Below are 25,498 nucleotides of genomic sequence, written 5' to 3'. Positions count from 1 at the left end.
ATTTATAAAAGTAAACTATTTCATTGCTTCATTACACCCATCACTGACTTTATGAGGAAAAAAAACGAAGACTGAATACCAGATATTCACCAAACCCTCATATCCATCAAAATCGTTGTTCTCCCATAACCGGCAAGAAAACCAAAATTCGACTGTCATGCCAATTCCCAATACCAAATTACAGTACTACACTATGTCTATTGCTATAAGAAAATTCATATTAATGCTCATACATCCCAATGTTTAGATTTCCACACAAAAAACTGGAAAACCCTAGACCACTAGCCCAAAAAATAAACCCTACCCCATAATCACAGTGACAGTTTTACACATTTGCAAGGAAACTTTCCCTATTCACGAAGAAATAAGCAATGTCGTAACTGAATTTACAAAATTTGTACCAAAAAAGAAAGAGATTTTCATTTTTTTCCATAGAGAGTCGACGCAAGAACAAAATCCTACCACCACCCGAACACTAAGGCCAATTACTGCCCTCATGCATGCCTGCGCCGACACCAAGCTTTACCACGACCACCATTTGCGTTCCTACCACCTACATTTACCACCAGAACCATCACACCACCACCCACAACCATCCTCTGTTGTAGAAGGTTCTTCAAAGAGTCCCACACAAGCATCGCCTCCACCTTTTGTTCAGCTCAATTGAAGCCAGTCGACCACCACATGAAGGGGACCATTTCATGAAGGTCCACCAACCTTTGGTTTGCAAAAAACTCACTAACATCAAAAACTGCTCCTAGAATAGCCCATTCCAGAATCAAGTTTAGACCCACCAACCACTCATCGTCCAATATAGCCCACACTACCCATTCCATAGTCTTTGTGGAGTCACCCAATTCTAGCCCCCGCACCACCACCATAGTCACCACGTCCATATTTGAACAAAAATTGTTTTTCGCCTCCAAAAACACCTCCCCAAACAGTGACTCCATAATGTGGATGAACTCATCATCCTTAACCTTGAATAAACACTTCATTCTAAGTGACGAGACAAGGCCGAAAAAGGCAGCCTATGACCTGTCAATATAAAGAGGGAAATTCGCCAACCACCTCAAATTGTTGTTGAGAGAAGGAATGAAAATGAGTGCCACAATATCCACCAATCATTGGTTTATTGATCGTCCCACATGTGTTGTCTCATCACTCAAGCACAATTCCCTACCATTTCATAAATGCATCATAATGAGAAAGAATGCCAATTTAGAAATCCTCGAAAAACACGATACAAAAATCTTCCACACGAGCTTCATTGATTTCGTTAAACCCAATTGCCCATTTTGACAGAGTGTTAGCCACGTCATTTGCTGACCTACAGACATGACCAACTCGGAAGCATTAAACATCTGCCAACTCATCCCTAATTATAGAGATTAACTTACTCAAGTGTCATGCATGACATTCACCAACAATAATAGCATTAACGATTATCAAAGAGTCACCTTCAATATGAATTTTGGATAAGCCCAAGGATTTTGCAAAGAAGATTGCCATTAATGCTGCCATTCCTTTTGCAGAGTTATTAGTTCCATTCTCAATTCTTTGAGCCCCAAGAGCCAAAATATCTCCTTGCCAATCCTGAGCAACAAATCCAATCCTTGATGGCCCCAAATTACCTTTAGAGGCTCCATCAAAACTTATTTTTACCCATCCTTCCTCTAGTTTACACCATTCTTCCTTTGGACTACTATCATGAATCGGATCCACCCAACTAAACCTGTTCATGGGCTGAATTAAATAATTAATTTATTTCCTAATTATTTTCTCATGAACAAGAATTAAATAATTAATTTATATAATTCCTTTTATAATTCATTTCTATTGCACATGAATAAATAGTTTTTAATTATATATTTATTCTACCAATTATTCCTTTTCTTCTAATATTAATTAATTAAAATTAATTATTTAATTAATTTATTCATTTTCCACTTTGTAAATTAATTAAATAATTAAAATTATTTAATTAATTCACTTCTTCTAGTTTATTTAATTATTCACTTTTCCAATAAAGTTATTCTAAAAATAAATAAAATTAATATTTTATTTATTTTATTCCCTCATGCACATGAAAATAGTTATATCTCTATCTTCATTACTTAACTACCACTCACTCCAAGTCTTCTAATCAATCAATCCACATCCTTAAAATCATATATTTAGTTCTCTCCATCATGTGATCAATTAACTCCTAATTATAGCCTTCAATTCATCTATTTCATTCTCATCCATTGATCTTCAAATCTCTCTCATACGATATCCATTGATCAATATCATAATTTTCTATATAATCATCATTCTACAACCAAAATTTTTGAGCTTTTGTGTGATCATGTTGCGAATAGTGCTACATACAAATTTAAGAGCAACTTTACTACCATTGAGGAAAGCTACATAGAGCAATAGACATAATTAAGATGAATGTGTAAAGGTATACTTTGCTTTGTATTTATTTGAATTCATGCATCTGTCTTACATATTGTTTAGATTAGAATATTGTGTAGATTTGAGGGTTTGTGGTTGATTTGTTGATAGTTTACACACATTCAAATTTTGAGCTTACACCTATATTTAGTGGCTTAATATTATATATAAAATAAAACTTACATGGACAAAAGTGATGAATATATTACTACAAGAGATCATTAATGGCCACATTATAGATTGATGATAATATGTTAAAATTAAAGTTATAATTGATAAATTTTTATTATTAAATTAAACCTTTTTTTTTGAAAATTTATTTATTCACTCACAATACTACTCATAGTGCATAGGACATGTATGCACCATCATCATAGTGGAAGGGGGAATGTAAAAGATTATCACATGTAGTAGAGTCACACATATATGTACTACCTTAAGGATTAACACATATACATACATACATACATACATACATACATACATACATACATACACACACACACACACACACACACATATATATATATATACACATATATATATATACATATATATATACACATATATATATACATATATATATATATACATATATATATATATATATATATATATATATATACACACACACACACACACACACATACACACACACACACACACATACACACACACACACACACATACACACACACACACACACACACACACATATACACACACATATATATGTTACTACTTATCAAATTGTCATAGTTTCATATCCAAAGTCATACTATATTCTAGTCGGTTAGTATTACCGAATCATGCAGTCGGTACACACAGAGAAGTCGGTATGGACAGTCTAGTCGGTTACTGAAGAAAGCAGTCACAGAACACAGTATTCACCAAGCTGTTTATTGAGTAAAGGTTCATGGCTACCAAGTGGCATAATTAACTCACCAAGTTGATATTCACCGAGTAAAACGTCTTACTCGATACATTGAACCTGGACATGCACATGAAAATGTGTTACAAGATCGAGGCACATCTAACCGTTTTTGTGTTGGAAATTGCACTAGGAGATTGTGTATGATTACAAGATCAATCTAACCTATGAGATATTTTGTTTAATTGAAGAATCTTTTTGTAAGATCAAAGCAATAAATCAGATCACTGCTGTAAGAGATCTATATATACAACATGATTCTAGGGTTAGATATATGGCATGATATGATGTGATAAGAGATGCAATGAGATAACAGTGTGTGTGCATGAAGGAAGACTGTTACAGAGACACAGAGAGGTCACCGAGAAGGTTATCAGTGAACAGTCGAAGAATAGAGTAAACAGAAGGATTTATCGAGTTTCATTATGGGTTACTGAGGTATGCTACAAGCTAGGTAATCTTATTCAGAGCACATAGAATCTGCTTTAGCATTTCAGATGCAAAGTTGCAAATATTTGTAATGATTATATTGTAATATTTTGAAGTTGTAAGAGAAACCTTTAACAGGGTAAAAGACTCTAACCAAGTCTATAAATTGTAAATCCTTTAACCAGGTGCTACACTTATATAGTGTTGTATAAATCCTTTCGTAAGGTAGATCTAACTGATCTTAATACTCCTAACAGGGTAAGCTATCAGAAATAGCTAAATGTAGCTCTAACCGAGCATTCTTTATTATTACAGTAGTGAAGTTGTGGGTGCCATCCCCACCGCAATTTTTCTCTCTAACTAAGAGTTTATGCGTGACCAAAATATATGTGTTATGGAGTGAATCATGTATGAATGTTATCTGTTGATTATAGTTTTGTTTTATATTACTACACTATTCTGTTTATGCATAACAGTAAGGTTATTACAAAAGAAATTTTTTGGAGTACTGATTCACCCCTCCCCTCTCAGTACATTAGCTTTCTATATTGGGCCTAACAATTGGTATCAGAGCTTGAATCTTGGAAAAGGGTTTAACCACCTAAAGAGAAAGATCTTAGCAATGGAAGGCTACAAACAATCTCGGAGGATTGTGCATCTTCAAGAAGAGCTGGATAATGCAAATCAAGTGATTGCAGACATGTAGAGGCAAATACAAAAATCTCTGAAAGTAAGGAGAAAATTATCTGATGACTTGCAGGATTCTCAAGAGCTAGTGGAACAAATCGAGACATCATCTGAGAACAGTATATCTGAAGAAACTGAAGAAATGATTGGAATGTTGAAAGAAAAGAACAAAGCATTGGCTGATCAACTAAAAGCAATGAAAAGAGAACATGAACATTTCAGTACACAAATGACTGAAAATCTAGATGCATTAAGGAGAATAGAGGATAAAGCAAGAGATCTACAAAGAGAGAAACAACAACTTGAAGCACTAGTATCTGGTAAGGATGATGAAATCATAAGGTTAATTGGTATTCAACAAAATATGACACATCAACTAGGTTATGCACATCATGAAGCAATTCTGAAGAATGATGAAAATCAATCATTGAAACTTGAAGTATCAAGGTTGACTGATGAACTTGAAACATAGAAGAAATCCAAAGAATCATTGGAGAGGAGTTATGAAGCATCAAAGATGTTGGATGAGCAACTGAATACAAGTAGACTCTACAAAGATGGAGGACTCGGTTATAAAGGAAATAATACTACCGAGAAAGGAGAATCATCGAAACAAGCTGAAAAAAGAAATAACATCAAAAGGAAGAAGCCTATTTGCTACTACTGTGGAAATCAAGGTCATACTGCCAACATATGCCAGATCAGAAAAGGTAAGCAACCGAATATCTCTAAGTCCAATGGATATTGTTATAATTGCAATAAATATGGTCACATACCTAATCAATGTAGAACAAAGTCTGTTAACAACCATCAGAAGGCAAAATTCAAAGGGTTTTGTAAAAACTGCAATAGATATGGACATAGTATCGAGAGATGCTGGTTTAAGCAAAAGAACAACATGAAGTATCCACACCGAGCAAACACTGGAGGTTACCGAATTTACACAGATTCTCATCGACAATATGCAGCAGTACCATGGGATTACAATACGAGGATATGGTGCGAATGTTGTGGAAGATATGGACATATAAGTGCCAACTGTTTTATAAAGTTTGGAATGAACAACCGGAGATCATGGAGAAATCCCGGCATGGCATGTTTTCATTGTCACAAAACTGGACATTTAGCTGGACATTGTAGAGATCAACCGAGAAGAGACATTGAGGGGATAAAAGAAAAATTCAAGATGATTTGGAAAAAGAAAGAAATTATGTCTGATGAAGAAAGCACCTTACCTACCGAGTTAGGTGCACCTATTTCAAATTAGCCAAGAAAAGGTATGAAGGGACTGCATTCTTTAAAAGATAAATCATAACAGCTCCTATTTTATTATGAATAAGAGTTCAAAATCTGCATAGTTAAGATACAATTAGTCAGTTAGTATACTATACAGGAAACCTGTCAAGTCGGCTATCAAAGAAAAGTTGAATACTCAGTGCAAACACAAAATGAAGTAAATCGGTAAAAGGTGAACCGAGTGCATTTAATACCATGACCTAACCTGCACGGAGCCCGATAAGGTATTTTTGAGTACTTAAAAGTATTTTTGTGGTCATTTTCATTCACCCAAGTTTTCGAGAAGCAGAGTAGAGCGAATCAAAGCGACCAAATTTCATTTAGAGTGAATTTTCAAGGTATTATATCAATCTATTCACACTGTTTAGCTGGTCTCTAATCTAGTCAAATTGCTAGTGTCTATCGAGTGTGAAGAGTAAGCTACTTGTAAACCCTAAGGATAACCTGTCGAATTTTTACTCGAGATCTACCATGGCGCCCAAGATCCAAGACCCTATAGTTGTCCAAAATGTGGAGAAGCCATCTCTGAAGTATTCCCTAATTCCTAAAGTCGCCTCAGAACCGGATGATAAAATGACATTTTCACTCATCCCGGATCGAGTCTTATTGGTAGAAGATGTCAGATTCTTTACCAAGTGCCGTGTTGAGGAACTCGGTCATGTAGAGATTAGTAACACATATGATGAACTGTGCATTGACGGCAAACTGGATAGTAAATTTGAACATATCAGAATCAAGGGATTAACTGAAGCCCTAGTCTGTCCCCGTGTGTTCAAACCCCAATGGGTTAAGTTTATACTAAGCAGAGTACATGATGATTTCATGTGGCTACAAGAGTAACTGTTCAAGATCATGAAGGAAGTCATTTGATCTCTTTTTCTTTATAGCTTCCTAAGAGAACACGTCTTTTACTATATTGCAATTTTATAAACTACTCAAAATCCATTCCATAATAAGAAAGGGAACACATGATATCAAATTCATTCCTTCATTTCACAAAATACTTAAAGAAAACAACCATTCCTCACTATAGGCCATCAAAAGTTCACCAAAAGTTATCATATACATGTGATGTATGGTTCTTGTACTAGAGTCACTCCATAAATTTTATGTAACTATGGCTTTGACAAACAATTGATTCCACCCAACTTTATTAAAACTTAAAAATATATACAGTCACATTTAAAATCAAATAAAACCAAAAAATATATACCTAACTTTCAAATTAAATCGATTCTTTAATATTATTAAGGTTACTTTTGTTTAGTGATAGGTATCAAAATTAAATTAGATATTTCATTATAGAGTAACAAATACTAAAATTATCAAATAATTTAATTTTAAAATAATAATATCTATTTATTGTAATATAGTATGAATAATTTTATTCTCTATTATTTCAAAATACATACTAATAGTCTATGGGCCCTTGTTCTGCTGGTGAAGTTGAATGGTTATGAATGAACCCACTAAGGATCAAGTCTTGTTAAAATTAGAATCAAGTTAGGTTTTAGATATAATTACAATTAATGTTACCATTCAATTAGGGTACAAAACATATATTTTTAGGATTAGGGTTACATTTTAACTAGATAATGTATTTTATATAGATTTTTGAAAATATAGGTATGCTAGTTTTAAAATACATACTAGTATTGTATGGGCCTTTGGTTAGTTGGCAAAGTTGAACTTTTATGAAAGAGCCCACTAAGGATCAAGTCTTGCTAATAGATTTCCACTTCTATATCAAATAACTAAATACTATAAAATCTTCCACAAAATCTATAATTTATTATACTTTTTTAATTGTTTAAAGTATACAATAGTTAAATATAAAAGATATCACTTCCATATCAATAACTTTTTGTAAATGATATAAAACCTTTTACAAAATATATATTTTATCATACCTTTCAGATTACTTAAAATATATAATTAATTATATATGATATATAAAAGATAATCTCTGTATTATATATTATATTTGTTTTATATTTATATATTTTATTGCAACTTTCATATACAAAGTTGCAATAAGAAATTGTCCGTCTCATTATATTTATTATAATCTTTTAGTGTAGTAGCGATCACATTTACCATAACTTAATTTTTCTTGATTATAAATTACAGTCACGGGTTTGATTTGTCAAACGAAAATATCTTTTTTTAATATCTACCCAAAACACGAGTCATCCATGAATGAACTTGTCAATCGCAGGAATTCACCGACCTCAAAAGTCTTTTTTTAAAGTGGGAAATTTTGCTCCGATAGGGACGATTTTACTGTAAATCATGGCAAGCACCACTGATGATGCTAAAAAACTCATTATATTCCTGATTGAGACAAGTATTCAAACCTTGGGAAGCGGTTCATGAGCTTCCACGGCAATGCAGGAGGAAATGGATATGAAAACTCTAATGAAGTAGGTCATGGATATTGAAAAAAGTCGCATCAGTAAATAGTATCTTACGTCACACTTGTCAGTGGTTATTATGATGAGTTGACTGAGTTTAAAATGCTCTGCGCATTCATATGCTTCTCAGGCACCATTATTGATGATGCTGTAAGCGGCTCTATTTTCAGTGCATTAAATTTGTTCAGTGCATCGACGGTACAGAGCTATTCGAAGTTTCCTGCAATAAATCTACGCCGTTCGGTACACCAACTTTCTGGGTCTCTGTCAGCTTCCTTTTTTTAAGGCAATTAGATGACCTAATCGCACGGAGGGGAAATTTCTTTTAGTCTACAATGGCGCAGCTTCTCGAAATTGTAAGGTGCAGATTCACTCCAGAGAGCTTGGAATGCGCGTACACCGTCCAGTACGGTATTTTGACAGGAATAAAAATTGGAGCTAGAGCCCGTCGAATCCGCGTGTGAAATTTTTATACCCGATCAGAACTCTCAGATTTTCTGCATGAAATGTACACGTGGCAAAGAGACGTGTCATTACTTGTGTACTTGTTTAATTTTTATTGGTGCAGACTATGCAATAACCAAATTTTTTATTGCCACGTCGGAGATTTGCGTATGACGCGTAAATGTGTAAGTTCTCGGAATAGAAAGACGATCTGTCGGCCGCCGTGAAAGATCTCGTCCGGCGTCGGGAAAATGACGGATGACCGGTTGCGCCGGGGCCCGTTGGGCAGGTAGGCATTTTCTTTCTTCCCACCTGGTTGTGGGAAAACGAGAGAATCCTTCAAATGCGGGCTTAAGTTATTGTGACTGTTTTGGTTGCTTATTGTATTGGAATTGTCGTCACTCGGTCACTGAAATTGATTGTATATAACACGTAAAATTGAACTGTGAAGGCTTTAGACAATATATAATTCAGGTAATGCGGTGGAATTTCGATGTCTGAATTTTAAGAGTGAGGAGGAAAATTCTTATGAATTTTCTGAATTTTGTTGCCTCACTTTTCACGTTTTCCGGGATCTTTGTGCATTTTCCCGCGTCATATAGCAGTGGAATCGCCAATTTATGCGAGAAAGAGGCAAAGGTATTATCCTTCTTTACATCGTCAATGCGAAATCAAGAAAGTTTGGCAGAGTTTCTGCAAATTAGGGCAAAATGGAGATTATAGATGGATAATTCGAATCTTCTAAAAGATTCCGTGACTTTGAAGTATCATATATTATTTGCTTCATTTGCAGTTATTTTTTGTGAGCTTGTTCGAATTGGCTCTGGCTTGGACGCTTTGCAGTTTCTCTTTTAGAAAATTAACAACAGGGAGTAAGTTGGAAGTTTGAATCCCTTTCCGTTTTTCGTAAAATTGCCGATCGTTTGCTTTGCCTTTTATTATTGGATAAAATAAATTGGAGAAAGCAAATGGGGATCTGAAAGTTGTGCACGTAGAGGGATACGTAATTTCATTTGCAATGCTAATTTCTGGATTTTAGTTCTCTTTTAGGGCAATGGTTTTGAGCGGGCTCGCTTTTGCTTTTGGTTTCGATCGGAGGAGAATCATAAAGTTCTTTCTGTGAAGTAACTTCTGCTTTTAAATCTTTGTGAACTGGCCGTGCTTTCAAGCCAAATGACATATTAAATATAAAGATCAGACGAGCTTGAATCAGAATCTGAAAGCAATGAATGCGCATAAGTTCATTTTTCTTGAAAATTCAATATTTTTTGGTTAAGTCTGGAATTGTCTTGAATAACCTGAACGTCTCGAATGTGTTTATTGCATATTCAAGGCAAAAGCCATTTTTCGGTATTTTATATCACACAGTATATACAATTTTTAGATCTACGAGCATATATATGAATATCAGACTACCCCAGCACACGGCAACACTTCCACCCTACCTTCTTAAGTTTCAACCTCGTGACCTCACCTTACGTGTGTAGACATTGTCTTTTACACTAACAGATAAACCAGATGGAGGTGATATGGAAGGGGACTTCATATATTTACTGTGTAATGTAATGAAACTAAGTGCATGTTTCAGTCCGTAACTTACAATCTCCTCTGATTAAATGCCTGTTAAGTATGATATTCTGAATGGACGAAACTAGGTTTAGGCGTCAGGTTGAAGTTTCCTTGACTGTAATTTCTTTTGGATGAATAAAAGTAAGTTATTATTAATGGTTAAATGATACAATAATTCCTGTTACTGGGAAATGCAATGCATGATGACTGGGCTTCTTGTTGACTGACGAGGACAGATCAACCAACAGGAACCTTGCTAAAATTGAAACTATCTTGGTTGGTTATATTATTACTTCTGGATACACTAAACAAGGCCACAATCTTGTACTGCGCTCTAATGATCCCTATCCCTAGCTGCCCTAGGACGCATGCCACTTGAACCGGAGCACTGCCTTGTCATGCAATCTCCTCTCTACTAAGGCCATAGATTGAGTTTGCAACTGTGCAATTTGAAGGAAATCTCGATACCAATACTAGAAAGTGGTCATAATAATTTTTTTCATTAGTCAGGGTATGACCCTGAATATGTGATCTTTTGAAGTTATTATTTATTCTTAGGCAAAAAATAAAAGTTGCTCTATCGTGTTCTCTTAATGAGTAAACTTTTAGTTGGTGGTCGAACCTGGAGAGTAGAGACATTTTGACTTGGTAAGATTTAAGACATTCAAGAAGAATTTTTTGCTAGACAGGAAAGGAGTGAAGTCCCAATTGAGAATCAAGAAGACTTTGAGCAAAATAAAGGGGATGAGAGAGGTCAATGTGTACTGTTTTGAACCATAGAAGTTCCAATATTGCAAGTTAGGGAAAATTCAAAAAGAGAGTATTGTTGTGTCTATAGTCCTAGTAGTAGGTATAAATTCACTATTTTTGATTTTTGTAAATACTAAAATAGGTTCAAGAAAAGAAATTTAAGAAACACAAATTTTGGATCTTAAGTTTTAGGATATACTTGACGCTTTGCAAAAATAAAACTTTGTTGTGTAATGTGCACCATTAAACTACTCCTATAGCTTTTACTTTTGATTTATGCATTTGATTTTAAAACTTTTCCATTAACAAGAATGCCTTTTCTAAGTCACTTTCTTAATTTTCTTTATCTTGGTCCTAATATTCTGATTTTGGTCTTGATACCTGATCTAGTGCCTGTGAAGGTGCCCACATCTTTTGCCTATTGCTTAGGATCTTTACACTTTTATATCAATGTAGGTATTCATGCTACATGAAAGAACTGAAGGGAAGAAGAAAAACTAAATCGAAATCGATTTATATCAAATGTGCACTTGTACGATGCTTATATATTGTGGGGTGTTGGTTAGTAAATATAGTAAATGTCCATGGAAAGCCAAAATTGGCTCATGGGAACGTTGGAAGTACAATGTAAAGTAAGAGGTTGGTTTATTAAGCACCCAATCCTTAACAATAGTTGATTACTCTATTATATGTAACCTTTATGATTTATCACATAAATCAAATAAGCATTAATATCTTTCCATTACATGGGTTCCTTTTCTACTCTGGTTATTTAGTGTGAAGCTAGATTTGTAAGGTTGTTTGGTATATTCCCCTTTAGAGGTAGCGATTTGGCTTTTGGCAATTTTACTTTTTATTTCTCTATTTCCATGTTCAGTAAAACTTGTTTATGTTTAAGGTTTTCCATATTTAGCTATTCAACAGCTCTTTTAAAGATGGCTTTCTGCATTAAAAGATAGTGTTGTAGCTGGGGTGTCTTTTGCAGCAACAGTTTATTTCAATTTGCAGTTTCAGTCACAATACCATTGCAACCTATCCTTAATCACAATCCTTGCCAATCATGCCTTCCTACATCTTCTCCCTACCAACTAATTTTTCTCCTTCCTTGCACCCATTTTCTGTTGCTTGCACACCCATTGTTACCAGTGAAAGGACTTGGATGACCTTAGCTTATCTCTAATCGAGTGTGCATGACAGTGTGCCTGGGTTAACTTAATATAGTTGTTCCAATTCGAAAAACTTAAAGATTTACAGTTTAGAACCTTGAGATGATTTATAAACTAAACTCAATTTTGAGTTTCAGTTAATCGACGCCAAATCTGAAGCAATTAAGAAACCAGTAACATTAATAATGTGGTGGAAGCAAAATGGATAATTCAATTGTCAATGTAGTTCGAAACATATTGTGATTGCATTGTATGTACTGATGATTATCTAGCCAAGACATAGGTGAAGTCATGTTACCTCAACAGAAGTGCATCACGTAATCGAGGCATCGAGTTTTTTACTAAGATTTCTGGTTAATATGATCACTACCTAGATACAATTTGTTCAACTGTCTAAGTAGTGGGATCCTATGGAAACACAAATTCTAGTATCTCTTTGTATCCAGATAAATTATATTATGTGTACCTGTATAAATCTGAAATCTATAAGTAAATACAAGTAGCCAATGGTCTAATTATTGTAATCTCATGGACTATCTTCCTGTTATGTAGAGTTTACATGTACATGTAGGCCTTGATAAAGGAGGTGACTTCTGAAGAAGTTATAAAGTGAAAATATTTATGATCATATGAAATAAATCCTTCAGAATTTGCTGAAATTTGACCACCAATTAAAGTTTATTTCAAGTAAAAATATTATAAGCATCTTATATGCACCTTTTCTTTATTTGCTTGAAGTTAAGTAATGTTTTAAGTTATTTAATTGCATTTGAACTCTACTAGCAATTAAATAGTGATGTCAGTTTTGACCTAAATCTGAACCAAATGAACAAGTTCTAATTGAATGAATTTTAATTATACTGGAATGCAGATACTGAAGCTTTTGAAGAAGTATGACATGGATTCTTGGAAGGAAGGAATTGGTTCTACTATATAATGAAACAATTACCAAAAGATAAAGAAGGAAATATTGCAGAAGATGGGATGTTGCGTTTCAACTTGGAGCAAGAAGCCCAAAACATGTGCAAAAATTCACCTTTCAAAACGTAAAAGGAATCGAGGGAAAAGTGTTACTCCTGTTTCAGGTGGAAAGAGTTGTGGGACATCTGTTACTCCCATTTCAGGTGCAAAGAGTAGAGGTAAAATCACCACTTCTATTTCAGATACAAATCATTTAGCATTTGTTTGTATTTATTTAGGTTGTTTGCTCAGGGTCAGATAAGGGTGTATCTGTGTACTGTAAAACTAAGTTTAGTGCCAAAATATTATATGTGACATGGTTTACTGGCAACCTACCTACACAGGTTTGCATGGTAACATGAAGGCAGGGCTGAATTTTAGTTGTTGCAAGGGTGTTTAATGGCATCATGGTTCTCATGTGTGCATATTGTTTTTTAAAATTTTAGACATAACCAGGCATTCTGTGTTACGAGAATTTCAATAATCCGTTTGCATTCATTGCTAATTGTGATTATCAATTTTTTTCCTTATGATAAATGAAGGACAATGGGTGATGTTTTCTGTTCGCTAATTTTTACTGGGTTTCAATTTTGAAAAGGCTTATAAGGTTCCATAAATTTAATATTTAACAATTAGTTGCCTATAGATGGACCAAAGTTTTAAAACTCGGACTCGCCACGGACTCGGCAAACCAAAAAATTGGACTCGGACTCGGACTTGTGAAAGACTCGCGAAAGACTCAACAAAAAACAAACAAACCGTAGTTTTACAAAAAAACATAAAGAAATTAATGCATTTAGAGAACATAAGAGCTATAATTGAAACATTACACATGTCATATGATCTCCAAAGTCCAAACACTTTATATTTGAAATTTCATCATTCATACTCATAGTTTCAAACTTTAAAATGTATAATAGCAGCATAATTTTATAAATGTTTACAAAATTACATATAATGATAGGTCTAGATCTTGGGGGAGAGAGGAGAGATTGAGATAGAGAGTGGTAGAGAGAGGGGATAAAGGAAGAGTGATAGGGAGATAGATAGGTCTAAAATTCGGGGCAGATAAAGTGAGTGAGATAGAGAGAGCGAGAGAATGCGAATAGGAGCCTACTGATTACTGAAATTTGACTAAGTCTGAAAGTTTAAAAGATCTTCTAAAACCTAGGATTTGCATTATAACTTCTAGAGATCTGAAACCACTCTCAAACATCTTGCCAATATATACATGAAATATAACTTAAAGTATAAGAACTTAAATGTTATATTTCATGTATATATTCTGATGAAGAGAATGAGACTGACTTGAAACCCTACAAACCTATTTTCACCAAAAAACAATGCCAAATGAATGAAAGAAGTAAAAAAAAAACACTTTAATAGCTTGCTGGGCGTGTTTTCTGGGACGCCCGAATCCAAGCGAAAGACTCGCGCGAGTCCAGGTGAAAGATTCGCGCGAGTCCAAGTGAAAGACTCGTGAGTCCTTGGGATGACTCGGCTCGCAAGTCCTTGGCGAGTCGACGCCCGAATCCAAGCGAAAGACTCGCGCGAGTCCAGGTGAAAGATTCGCGCGAGTCCAAGTGAAAGACTCGTGAGTCCTTGGGATGACTCGGCTCGCAAGTCCTTGGCGAGTCGACTCGGCTCGCCAATGGACTTGCGAGTCCACGAGTTTTAAAACTATGAGATGGACATCCTTCTCTTTTGTTTGGTCTTATAGTCCAATGGAAATCCCCTCATTTAAACAGAGATTTGAAAACTTTGTATCTTGCTTGGCCAATTAATCATTGAATAGATCATTTCTATTTCTATTGTGACAAATAATTGAGGAGAAATATATGAAAGATGGGATTTGTTGAATTTTTTTCAAGGATGAGGAACATTCATCATGGTTGTTTGGTTTTCTTTTCTCTTGCTTTTGTGATTTCACTTCACAGAACACCTTTGGTTCACCTTCTCCTAAGGGAGAATCATCAAAGAGAGAAAGACCTATTTGTGCTTATTGTAAAAAGGAAGGGCATAATGAGACATATTGTCATCAGAAGAAGTTTGATGGATATGAGAAACAGATTTCAGATTTGACTGCTCTTCTTGCAAAGAGCAATATTCCTTCTTCTTCTTCTGATAGGTCTTCTTCTTCTCCTTCATTCCAAACAGATGGACAGTCCAATGGAAAGGGTCATGCATTATGTGCAACCACTTGTTCACCCTCTTCTCGATGGCTACTGGATTCAGGTGCTTCACACCATATGACATCTTCTCAAGATATTTTCTCATCTTTTCAGGCTTCTCCTACACCACACATCTTGATGGGCAACAACAATGTTATGACAGTATGTGGGAAGGGTTCTATCGACATTGATGACGGTACTTTCAATGATGTACTTTGTGTACCATCTTTGTCTTCTAACCTTTCTCTATTTATCAGATTGCTCACAGTGGGACAAGGAAGACAGTTGAGTTCACACGAGATTCAGTGCACATCAAAGATAGCACGACTGGAGACATTGTTGCTACAAGGATAGTTGATCATTCTTCTTGATTGTACTCCTTTTCTCATTTTGGTCCATCTTCTCCATTGTCTGAGAATTCCTCTCTTTTCTCAAGAGAGCATGTTGAGGTGAAGTCAGGTCACTTGAACTTATGTGTTGTTCTTGAGACCAGTGTTGTGACTTCTACACCTCCACCTTCTGTTGAGTTTGCATATGTTCAACAGGATTCCTCTTCAACACCGCCAGACATTGTAGCTCCATGCATTGCTCCCACTACTGCAGTTGTTGAGGACATATCAGAGGATGTTCATTCCCTCTCAGATGATAGATTCAGCACATCTGTTATCCCACCATCATTGGAGCTTCCTTTATAGGATCATCATGCGTTCTCCTTTGATCAACATCCAGGCCTTCCAGTTTTGCCTTACATACAGGTTTTTCCTCTTCTTTGCCCATTGACTTTGTTTCCTCCACATTGGAGCCACATTGGTTTGATCATCGGCACAGGGGTTCTATTATTCTGGGGGGCTTTGGAGCTTCGATCCTCTCTCATGGGGGGGTTAGTAGTACATATGTTCTTGAGAGAGTCTCTCGAGACATTGATTTTGTACTTTCTTTTTTGTTTCTCTTTTGGAGAGGAGTTTTGTTCCCACTGGGTTTTCTCCTTTGCTCCGTTTCTGAGAAACTTGCATGTTTGTTCATGGGTACCTCATTAGGCTTTAGGCCGGGACCCATCATGCATTCATCTTTGCATGTTTTTTCCTATATCTTTGCCTCTCTCCCAGTTGTGCATTCAAGGGAGGTGTTGGAGTAAATAATTCATACATTAATTATTCACTTAATTGCATTAATTCACTAAATAATTTATTATTTAGTTAATTAATTAATTAATATTTATCTCCATGCATAATGCAAACTAGGAAAAAACAAACTATGTTTAGTTTTTTGAGAGTTTCATGCATTAATTAGTCTATTATGCTTTTTGTGCATACATGACTGATTCATGCATTCTATTTTAACTCTTAGTCTATCTTGTAGACTTCACCATTTAGGGTTTTTATCTTTAGAGTTAGATTTCTTTATAAGGATTTCACATCCTTCATTGCAATTAAGCAATTTCAAAGAAATACATTCAATTATTGTTAATTGTCTTCAATTCTATTTGTTGTTCAATTCTCTCCTATTGTGTGACATGTATTCTTGCAGAAGATCACTAGGCTTGTGGGATTCGCATTTTACGAATTCTAACATAAAAGACAAGGAACATTCATCATGGTTGTTTGTTTTTCTATTATCTTGCTTTTGGGGTTCACATTTGTATTGCAAAGCATTTCCAAGTTCATAAGGTTGATTGATTGTATTACCATAGGACCATTAATATTTACAAATACAAATATTCACATTTCACGTTTAGTGTCCTTAACCTTTTGATGGAGGGGCAAATTGCACAACACACAAAACACAAATTTCTCATAGGAATATGAATATTATTTCATTGAAATAAACAAAAATTATGTTTTAGAAATGATATGATAAAATAGAGGATGAATCCTCATAGGCTGCAACACATTACAGTTTCTTTTCGCTAGTTTTTGGAGCCTTCTGCCTTCTGCCTCTCCAAATCTGTCTTCAAATTCTACTTTTCCTCCTTTTGCATGATTGACCACCTTCTCCTCCTCTACTACTCAAAAATTCTCTCAAAATGGTCATATAGCTCCTTGGCACCTTCAAGCTAAATTTTGAAATGTATAACGCATGCCCAAAAATAGTCTAATTTCCTAGAGCCATAACATTTGATTCGGTCACTCGATTAAGCTCTTTTTTTTAAACTAAAGATCTCAAAGTGCTCTACATGCCAAATAAAATAATTTATTCATTTTCCCTTATTTTTTGGGCCTCAAAATTTCGTTTGAAGCCTTAAAATCCCATTTTAAAGAATCTTTTGGGAAATTTTAAAACTTAAATCTTTATTATCTTCCCACCAAGACTTGATCTTGACTCGAAACTCATCCATAATGTACAAAAGTCAATTCCAAATCTTTGGGGAAGTTCCAAGCCCCTATGTGCTCATATGAAAACTTACTAAAAATAGAGGCCTTGCTAAATTTAGCTGTTTTGAAAATTTTTAAAGTTCTAAATCGCTCTTCAGGACTTTTTAATGGAAACAAGCTTCATGGGTATTTGACAAACCTTATAGAAATCAAAGTAAAGCATTATAGAAATCAAAATAAAGCATTCTTTTGGGGATTCATGATTGCCCTTACACCCTGGATGCACTTGCATTAAACACTCAGGGTAATCTGATAAGTGACCTTGTCACATTTCTCGTGTTTGAGGAAAACCAAGATGGTCAACCTCTACCTTAGACAACTACAATGAATCTTCAACAGGCCTTATCTTACACTCAACTAGATATTCTTTATACTGCATGTTTCTTGTAGTTCTGCCCACATGGCTATCCAAGATTTCTTCTATTTCTTCTTTGGAGTAGTTGATAGTATTTTTCACAATTCTTCTGTTGGTCGAAGCATTTCCTAAATCATGTCATTAAAATCTTGCATGGTTCAAACTTATTCATTTTCAACTTGTTATATGTTCCAACAAGAAATCTTTCTTTTCCTAGGTGAACCATAACTTCATCTCACAACCTTGAATTCTTTAAACCTTTGCTTCTAGTTTGCTTTTGCCTTGCATTGAGCATTCATCTTATTATTATGATTCCTTACCTCTTCGTGCAAGTTCTTCAAGTGCTTTGTAAAGTCCTTGGCATCAACATTTTTTTTTTCTCCCTTGTCTATCTTCCTCAACTTAGAAGCATTTCTTAGATTACTCCCATAGACAACCTGGAATAGGAATTTATTAGTACTCCTGTTGACAGAATTGTTGTAAGCATTTTTTTCTTGTGGTAAAATCAAATCCCATCCCTTGGGCTTATCTCCTTTTAAGCATCTGAACAGGTTGCCCAAACCCTTATTCACCACCTCTATTTGTCGAGCATGCTATGAATGGTGTGCAAAATTGATCTTCAAATCAATCTTCAATTTCTTCCATAAGGTCCTCCAGAAATACCCAACAAATTTGTTATCTCTGGCTGAAACTATACTCTTTCATAGACCATATAGTATCACCACCTCTTTGAAAAACAACTTCGTAATGTGAATTGCATCATTAGTCTTTTGACACAGTATAAAATGTGTCATCTAATAAAATTTGTTAACTACCACAAATATCAGGTCATGTCCTCTTTGCATCCTTGGTATATGTTGTGACGTTTTCACACATCGCCCCATTGCAAATGGGGACCCATGTTTCTTTTGCTCGTTTTGTTCGTTTTCGCTTTGCTTTTTTAGGGTTTGGTTAGTTTATTAGTTGTCTGGATTTAGGGTCAAGCCTTAGGGTTTTAATTACCGTCTTTTCGGACTAAAATCCAGTCAGTTTTGGGAGCTTTTTGAATTTCCTTTTCTAGAATGCAAATTTTGAATGCAATGAATTCGCCAGAATGGTCTAATTTTCAATTGGAATGTTGATGCAGAGCTTAAATTTGTCTAAGTGTTGAAGATGAAATGTGAATTTTTGTCCAATTGAATATTTTTGACCAAATTTTGACTTTTTTGAATTTTGATCCTAGGCATTTCAAATGATTTGTTTTCGCCTTGTGAAGTGATAAAATGTGTAAAATCATGATATTTTGGCCTGTAGGAGCAAAATCGCTCCTGTCCCTCAGTGAAGGACAGGAGCTCAATCTCAAATATCTCATCATTCTTGCAGAGTCCAGACAAATTTTACGTTTGAAGTGATGGAGAAAGGCGAGATCTTTCCATTGAATATAAATTGAAGATTTTCATGAGCACAAAAATGCCTCCAGGAGGAAAATCGCTCCTGTCCCTCAGTGAAGGACCGGAGCTACAATTCAAATTTCGTCTTGTCCTTGCAAGATTTTGAAAGTTTAATGATTTGAGGACATCCGAAGGAAGATACTTTGCCAAATGAATATAATTTGATATGCAAAAACGAAGGAGAATGACCTATATTGACCAAATCGCTCCTGTCCCTCTCCAAGGGACCAGGGCGAGGTACCTTGTAGCTCTCGTCCCTCTCCCAGGGACCAGAGCGATTTCCTTCATTATGCAAAATCCAGACAAAGGTCAAGGCAAGTTTACGTTCAAAAACAAGGAAAAACATGAGATAAATGCGTTGAATATAAATTGAAGATTTTTGGGACGTCCATAACAGTGCTAATTGCCTAAATCGCTCCTGTCCCTCAGTGAAGGACCGGAGCTACAAATCCAATTTTGCTTTGTCCTTGCAAGATTTTAACGTCTTGACGATGTGAAAAGGTCCAAAGAGGTACATTTTATCAAATGAATATAACTTGAAGTGCTGTCGGGGAGATCAACAGGGTAGCAAGTCCGGCTTGAGTGAGGTCCTGATCCTGAAATTTGGCTAAGTTTGGAATGTCCTGATCCTGAAATTTGACTAAGTCTGGAAACTGAAAAACCTCCAAAAACTAGATTTTGCAATATAACTCCTGGAGGTTTGAAACCACTCTCAAACATCCTGAAAGTATATATGGAATATAACTTAAAGTATAAGAAAGAAGAAACATAGAAGGAAATGTCACTTATACTTAAATGTTATATTCCATTAAAATTGTCCTGATCGAGAGTGCGAAAAGTCAAATTTCGCTCGTATCCTTCGCCAAGGGTCCAGAGCGAAATGCGCTCCTGTCCCTCTCCAAGGGACCAAGGCGAATCGCTCGTGTCCCTCACCAAGGGACCAGAGCGAAAATGCTTAGTTGAGCCATTCCTGACCTTGTTTGGACGAATCGAGACATCAAAGGCATGGTGAAGGACGAAATGAGCATGATAGAACATCCAGACTTGATCAAAAAACAATGAAATGATGAAGTTTTGCCTAGAGGGTCAAATTCGCTCCTGTCCCTCACTGAAGGACCAGAGCGAAGTTCTTCATAAGGTACGATCTGGGCAAAGATCAAGCAAATTTTATGTTCGAAGGCAAGAAAGGAGGTCAATCGAACCCGTTGAAGACAAATTGAAGATTATCAAACGTCAACAAAGGACCAAAATGCTTAAGTTCGCTCCTGTCCCTCAGGAAGGGACCAGAGCGATTTTTGTTGTAGATGATTTTCTCACCAAATTTCAACCGATCTCAAGGCATGATTGAATGAAAGGAGGCATTGCGAATCCGTTGAATATAATTTTCGAAGGTGATGAAGTGAAATGAGGCCCATAAGAGCAAAATCGCTCCTGTCCCTCTCCAAGGGACCAGAGCGATGAGGTACGTATCTTCTCACTTTTTCATTTTGGTGCTTAAAACACATTTTTTAAATTTATTTAAATGCTAGAAAAAATCGATATTTAATTAAAAGCATTTAAATAGCGCATGGTATGTATTTATTAATTATTTTTTGCCTTTGTAAAAAAATCAAAATTTATTAATTAAAAATAAAGGCATTTAATAATTAATTATTAATTTAATAAAAATCAAAAGGGAGCGCTTGGGTTTATTTTGTCAAGGTCGGCCTTTATTATTTATTTAAAAATCGTTTTAATTGCTATATTTTGCAAAAAGTCGGCCTAAGGTCAATATGAAGGTGAGCGCCTATAAAGGAAGGTGTTTATTTCATTTTCACATCATCATTTATCATCTCTCATATGCAACTTGGAGAAGGCAAAAGAGGAGCGAATTTCATACAAAGGAAGGGCGAAATTATCATTCAAGAAGAGGAGCGAATTCAATCAAAGGTGGTGCGAAACTACTATCCAAAGGAGAGGCGAACTTGAAGTTTCTATTTGAGCGAAGTTGCCTAGGACGTCAAAGACATATCAAAGATGGCGAAATTGCTAACTTGAAGAGGAGATCACGTCCAAGACTTGAAGGAAGGGCGAAATTATCATCCAAGAAGAGGAACGTTCTTTTGAAGATCACATCAAGACTATCGAATTTCAAATTTTGCCTAGGCGAATTCCTTTATTTTGCATTTTAGAGTTAAGCTCTCAAAGAGGTATGACGATATGGATTTATTGTTTTGATTTTGAACGTTGATCGTCATTTCCTTAATTTTGGATTTTGAAATTTTGTTTTGCCTTAGCTCAGTCTTTTTTAGGAAATGATTAATAAAGGACTTATCATTAAGTTTCCTAAAAAAATTGCTCTCTAATTTATGTTATGTATTGCAAAATCATGTTACTAATTTTGAAATGTTGTGTAGGCATCAAATGGAGATCTCTTCAAGGAAAATCAAGCCGGATCCAGGACGGTCTTCGCCAGGACGGTCTTCGCCGGGACGGTCTTAGCCAGGACAAGGGCGACCTCTTTCAATCTAGCGTTCCAAGGCGAGGTACATCATCCTGCACATCAAGGACGCAAGGAGTTAGAACAAGGGCTCGTTGAAGAAGCAAAATAGTTCCAGATGAATTAATTAAAGCAAGCTTCTCAACAACATCAAGTTGAATATCTACCAAGTTCCAAGTGTCAAATGAGGTGGCGTCCTAGTCATCATTTCTCCAATCAGTGAAGTCCATCTCAGCATGTCCAGATTCAATGTACTTAACTCATGGGAGGTGGCACAAACTTCGATGTACCTACCCCGGCTATCCATTGGTCGATTTTTCTAGAAGGGACATGTGTCCAAGCAATACAATTTTATCATTGGTCAAGCATTAAATGTTATGTAATGGTTGTAACAAACCCTAATTAGGGTTTTCATTGTAAAATCTTGGCCATTGATCTTGAATTGATCTAAGCCATCAAATTGTATTGTGGGCACTATATAAGCCCAGGCATTTCATTTTGTAAGAGGATTTTTTTAGATGATTAGAGAGAGTTGTAAATAGTTGGAAGAGTTAGAATATAGTTGATAGAATAGCAATTAGAGTAGAATAGGAGGACAAGGCAAGAAATTGTTGCCATTGATTGTAAACAAACTCCATTTTCATTGAAGTAATGGTGAAATATGTCGTTTTTCTTGCAATTTGCATGGTTTCTTGTTGAAGTCTTCAATCTTAGATGGTAGATAATTAGATGAATGGAGGAAATGTGATTGATTGATGGTGGAATTCGTACATCCATACTACTAGCAGTTTGTTGATTGCAAATTTGCCTTGTGTAGTCGACTGGAATCATTCAGCTTAAGCTCAATTTCAATTTGTCGCCTCTTCATTGATATGCATCAACTTGGATGGTATCTATGCCTGCGGTGATGATTTGAACATCATAAAGCTTCCTTAGAAGATCGCACTAGCCTTGTGTAGATGTTCCATTGATGTCAAAACAAGACCTAGTTAGAGTTTCATCAAAAATCAATCATTGCTCCTACATTCTTAGTATTAGGATTAGATCCTCTCTTCGCCCTTATCCTTTTTCCATTTTTTTTAATCTAAGTTAGTAAGAGCCTGTGTCCAGCAAAGCAGATCGGAAGTTCAATGTAAGTCCCCTTGTGATTCCAGCAAATCACATCATACCACTGGAGCTTGTCCACACGTAGAGACCCTACATCAAAGAACCTTGGAGTCTACCTAACTGATCCTTTATGCGAATCTTCAGCAGTTAGAGACTATTTTCTCAAGAGAGGATAAGATGCCTTTAGGTATTTTATTCTGTGTATGATTGTGTATAAAATACACGTCAACAGTATACCAAGTAACAAAATCCATGTTGACATCTTCCCATGGTCTCTCTAGTATAGGTAATGGCTGATATAGTCCAATTTTATGACTCACTACTTTGACTATTTGGCATACTCTACAACTTAGTACAGACTTCTTCACATCTTGCTGCAACTGTGGTTAGTATTAATTCTCGCTAACAAGAGCAATGGTCTTATCTCGACCCAAGTGTCCAACAAGTCCTCCAATATGCTTCTCTTTGATTAGGTTCTGTCTCATAGAACTACTTGGAATGCGCAATTGGCTTCCTCTATGTTGATTATAATTAGGTAGGAATGGCGGATTCCAATTGCCTTAGGCAACATTGTAATCCGCCCAAAGGTCTGGCCCCTCCTTCAGCGTGTAGGGCTGGGCCCTCTCTCATGGCACTTCCTAAATCTTCACGCCACACTCAAGATAGCGTGCTCCCATAAATAGGGCCGACCCTATTCTAATAAGGCATTTTGGTAAAAAGAAATGTTAATGATTAAAAGCCACCAATTAAGTAAAGGCCGACTCAATTAGTCTTTGCACTCCATATAAATAAAGGGCATCTTCATCTCATTCTACACAATCAACAAATATCCTCCATGTGAAATATACATCTGCCTAATGCGAAGGCTGAAGAAGGAACTTATGCGAATCATACCTGCCATTTAAGGTGCCAATATCAAGTACATACTATCATAAAGGAGTGCAAACTGTTCTTGAATTAAAGCGCTAGGGTTACCGATCAGTTTCAAGCATAAGTGCAGACCTAAGATGCACTAAAAGTGCAGATCCATTGTATGAATCTGATTGCTGATTGGTGTAGTAAAGGAGCAGATCTAATGCTTGTGAAAATGCAGACTTGTTGAAGATTTCATCAGCCCTGAGAGTGAACATCTCAGACCTCTACAAGCACTTGAGATAAGTATTGTAATCAGAATATTGAATCTAATCCATAATCAGATCTGAGGATCTTTTCTGGCTGGGTTTTTCCTCCTAGGAGGTTCTCCTAGGGTAATTGTGTTTTGTTCTTATTTGTTCATTTCTATGTTATGCTTAATTCTAGAAATCTCTAAATTCTACAACAAACAACTAATTAGAAACTAAATTCTGATTTCTGAGTTTTACATTAATCTGAAGGTATAAAACTCAACATGGTATCAAAGCTATAGGCTAGATCAACTTTCAGATTTTAGAATTTAGTACTCCTTTATTTTCAGATTGTTGTCTCATTCACAGGTCAGGTCAATGGGGCTGAAAGTTGAAGATAGGCTTGATGGAAATCTCAATTTTGCTGCATGGAAGGTTCGAATCATGTTGGCTCTAGAGGAAGAAGATCTTCTTCACTTCATAGAAGCGAAAGAGCTAACTGAACCTACAGATCTAGCTAAGCTAAAACAATTCAAAAGGGATGCTGTCAAAGCCAGAAAACTTCTCATTGATTCAGTTAAAGACCACCTAGTCACCTCCATTGCCTCATTCACTACTGCAAGGGAAATGTTCAGTCATCTACAAGGTACCTATGAAATTAACAATCTCAGTAGGGCAAAGAAGATTTTGTTATTTCTTATTTTATGAGAATTTCAGAACTAAAGAATCAGCTAGGTACAATTGGACATAACATGGAAGACAAAGACCTTGTTATGATTGCCCTAAATGGTTTACCACACTCATGGGAGTCCTTTATTCAAACCATAAGTGGTAGAACTGAGTTACCCACCCTTGATCGCCTTAAGAATGATTGCATTCAAGAAGAGTCACGCCTTATCACAAGAGGGCAATCCAAAAGTCCTCATGTAGATGATCAACACATGCTTGCAGCCCAATGCAAGAAAGGTGGAAATTGGAAGAAACATTATCCAAAGAGAAATAGAGAATTCAAACCACCTAGTTCTTAGCATTCTTGGAAGAAACCAAGAGATATCTCTCGTGTTCGATGTTTCAGATGTGACAAATTTGGTCACTATGCTAAAAATCGTCAGAATGATCCTACTCAAAGAGAAGCCAACCTAAATGAAGTCTCAGAACAAAATGATGACTTCTTATTCATCTCTGCCCTATCAAGCAGCATACCCACAAACAGTAATACATGGCTGATTGATAGTGATGCTTCCAAACACATCACAGGCTACCGTGATCATCTTTCAGACTTAGTAGAAAAGGATACCAGTCTTCATGTGGTAATTGGTGATGATGCTCGATATTCGGTTAGAGGTTCTGGCACTACTTTAAATTTAGACTCTGGTATTTCACTTCACCTTAG

At 35.8% G+C, this 25,498-nt stretch overlaps 1 protein-coding gene across 5 annotated transcripts in view; it reads left to right on the top strand.

The window, feature by feature from the left end:
• Nucleotides 1-8,910: 8,910 nt before the first annotated feature.
• Nucleotides 8,911-25,498, top strand: part of LOC131042997 (uncharacterized) — a 64,809-nt gene continuing 48,221 nt past the window's right edge. For 2 of the 5 annotated variants that reach the window (XM_057976349.2, XM_057976345.2), the window contains exons 1-2: nt 8,959-9,282; nt 13,000-13,267. In XM_057976349.2, coding sequence (XP_057832332.2) covers nt 13,108-13,267 — 160 coding nt within the window. In that variant the 5' untranslated portion in view covers nt 8,959-9,282; nt 13,000-13,107. Of the gene's footprint in view, nt 8,933-8,958; nt 9,283-9,436; nt 9,516-12,999; nt 13,268-25,498 lie in introns of those variants that run through there. The other 3 variants (XM_057976346.2, XM_057976347.2, XM_057976348.2) reach the window with 3 other exon arrangements.

The sequence above is a fragment of the Cryptomeria japonica genome, chromosome 6 (genome assembly GCF_030272615.1).
Source record: "Cryptomeria japonica chromosome 6, Sugi_1.0, whole genome shotgun sequence".
NCBI lineage: Eukaryota > Viridiplantae > Streptophyta > Pinopsida > Cupressales > Cupressaceae > Cryptomeria > Cryptomeria japonica.
Note: the sequence above shows the minus strand (reverse complement) of the source record. Positions and strands in the feature narration are given on the sequence as shown.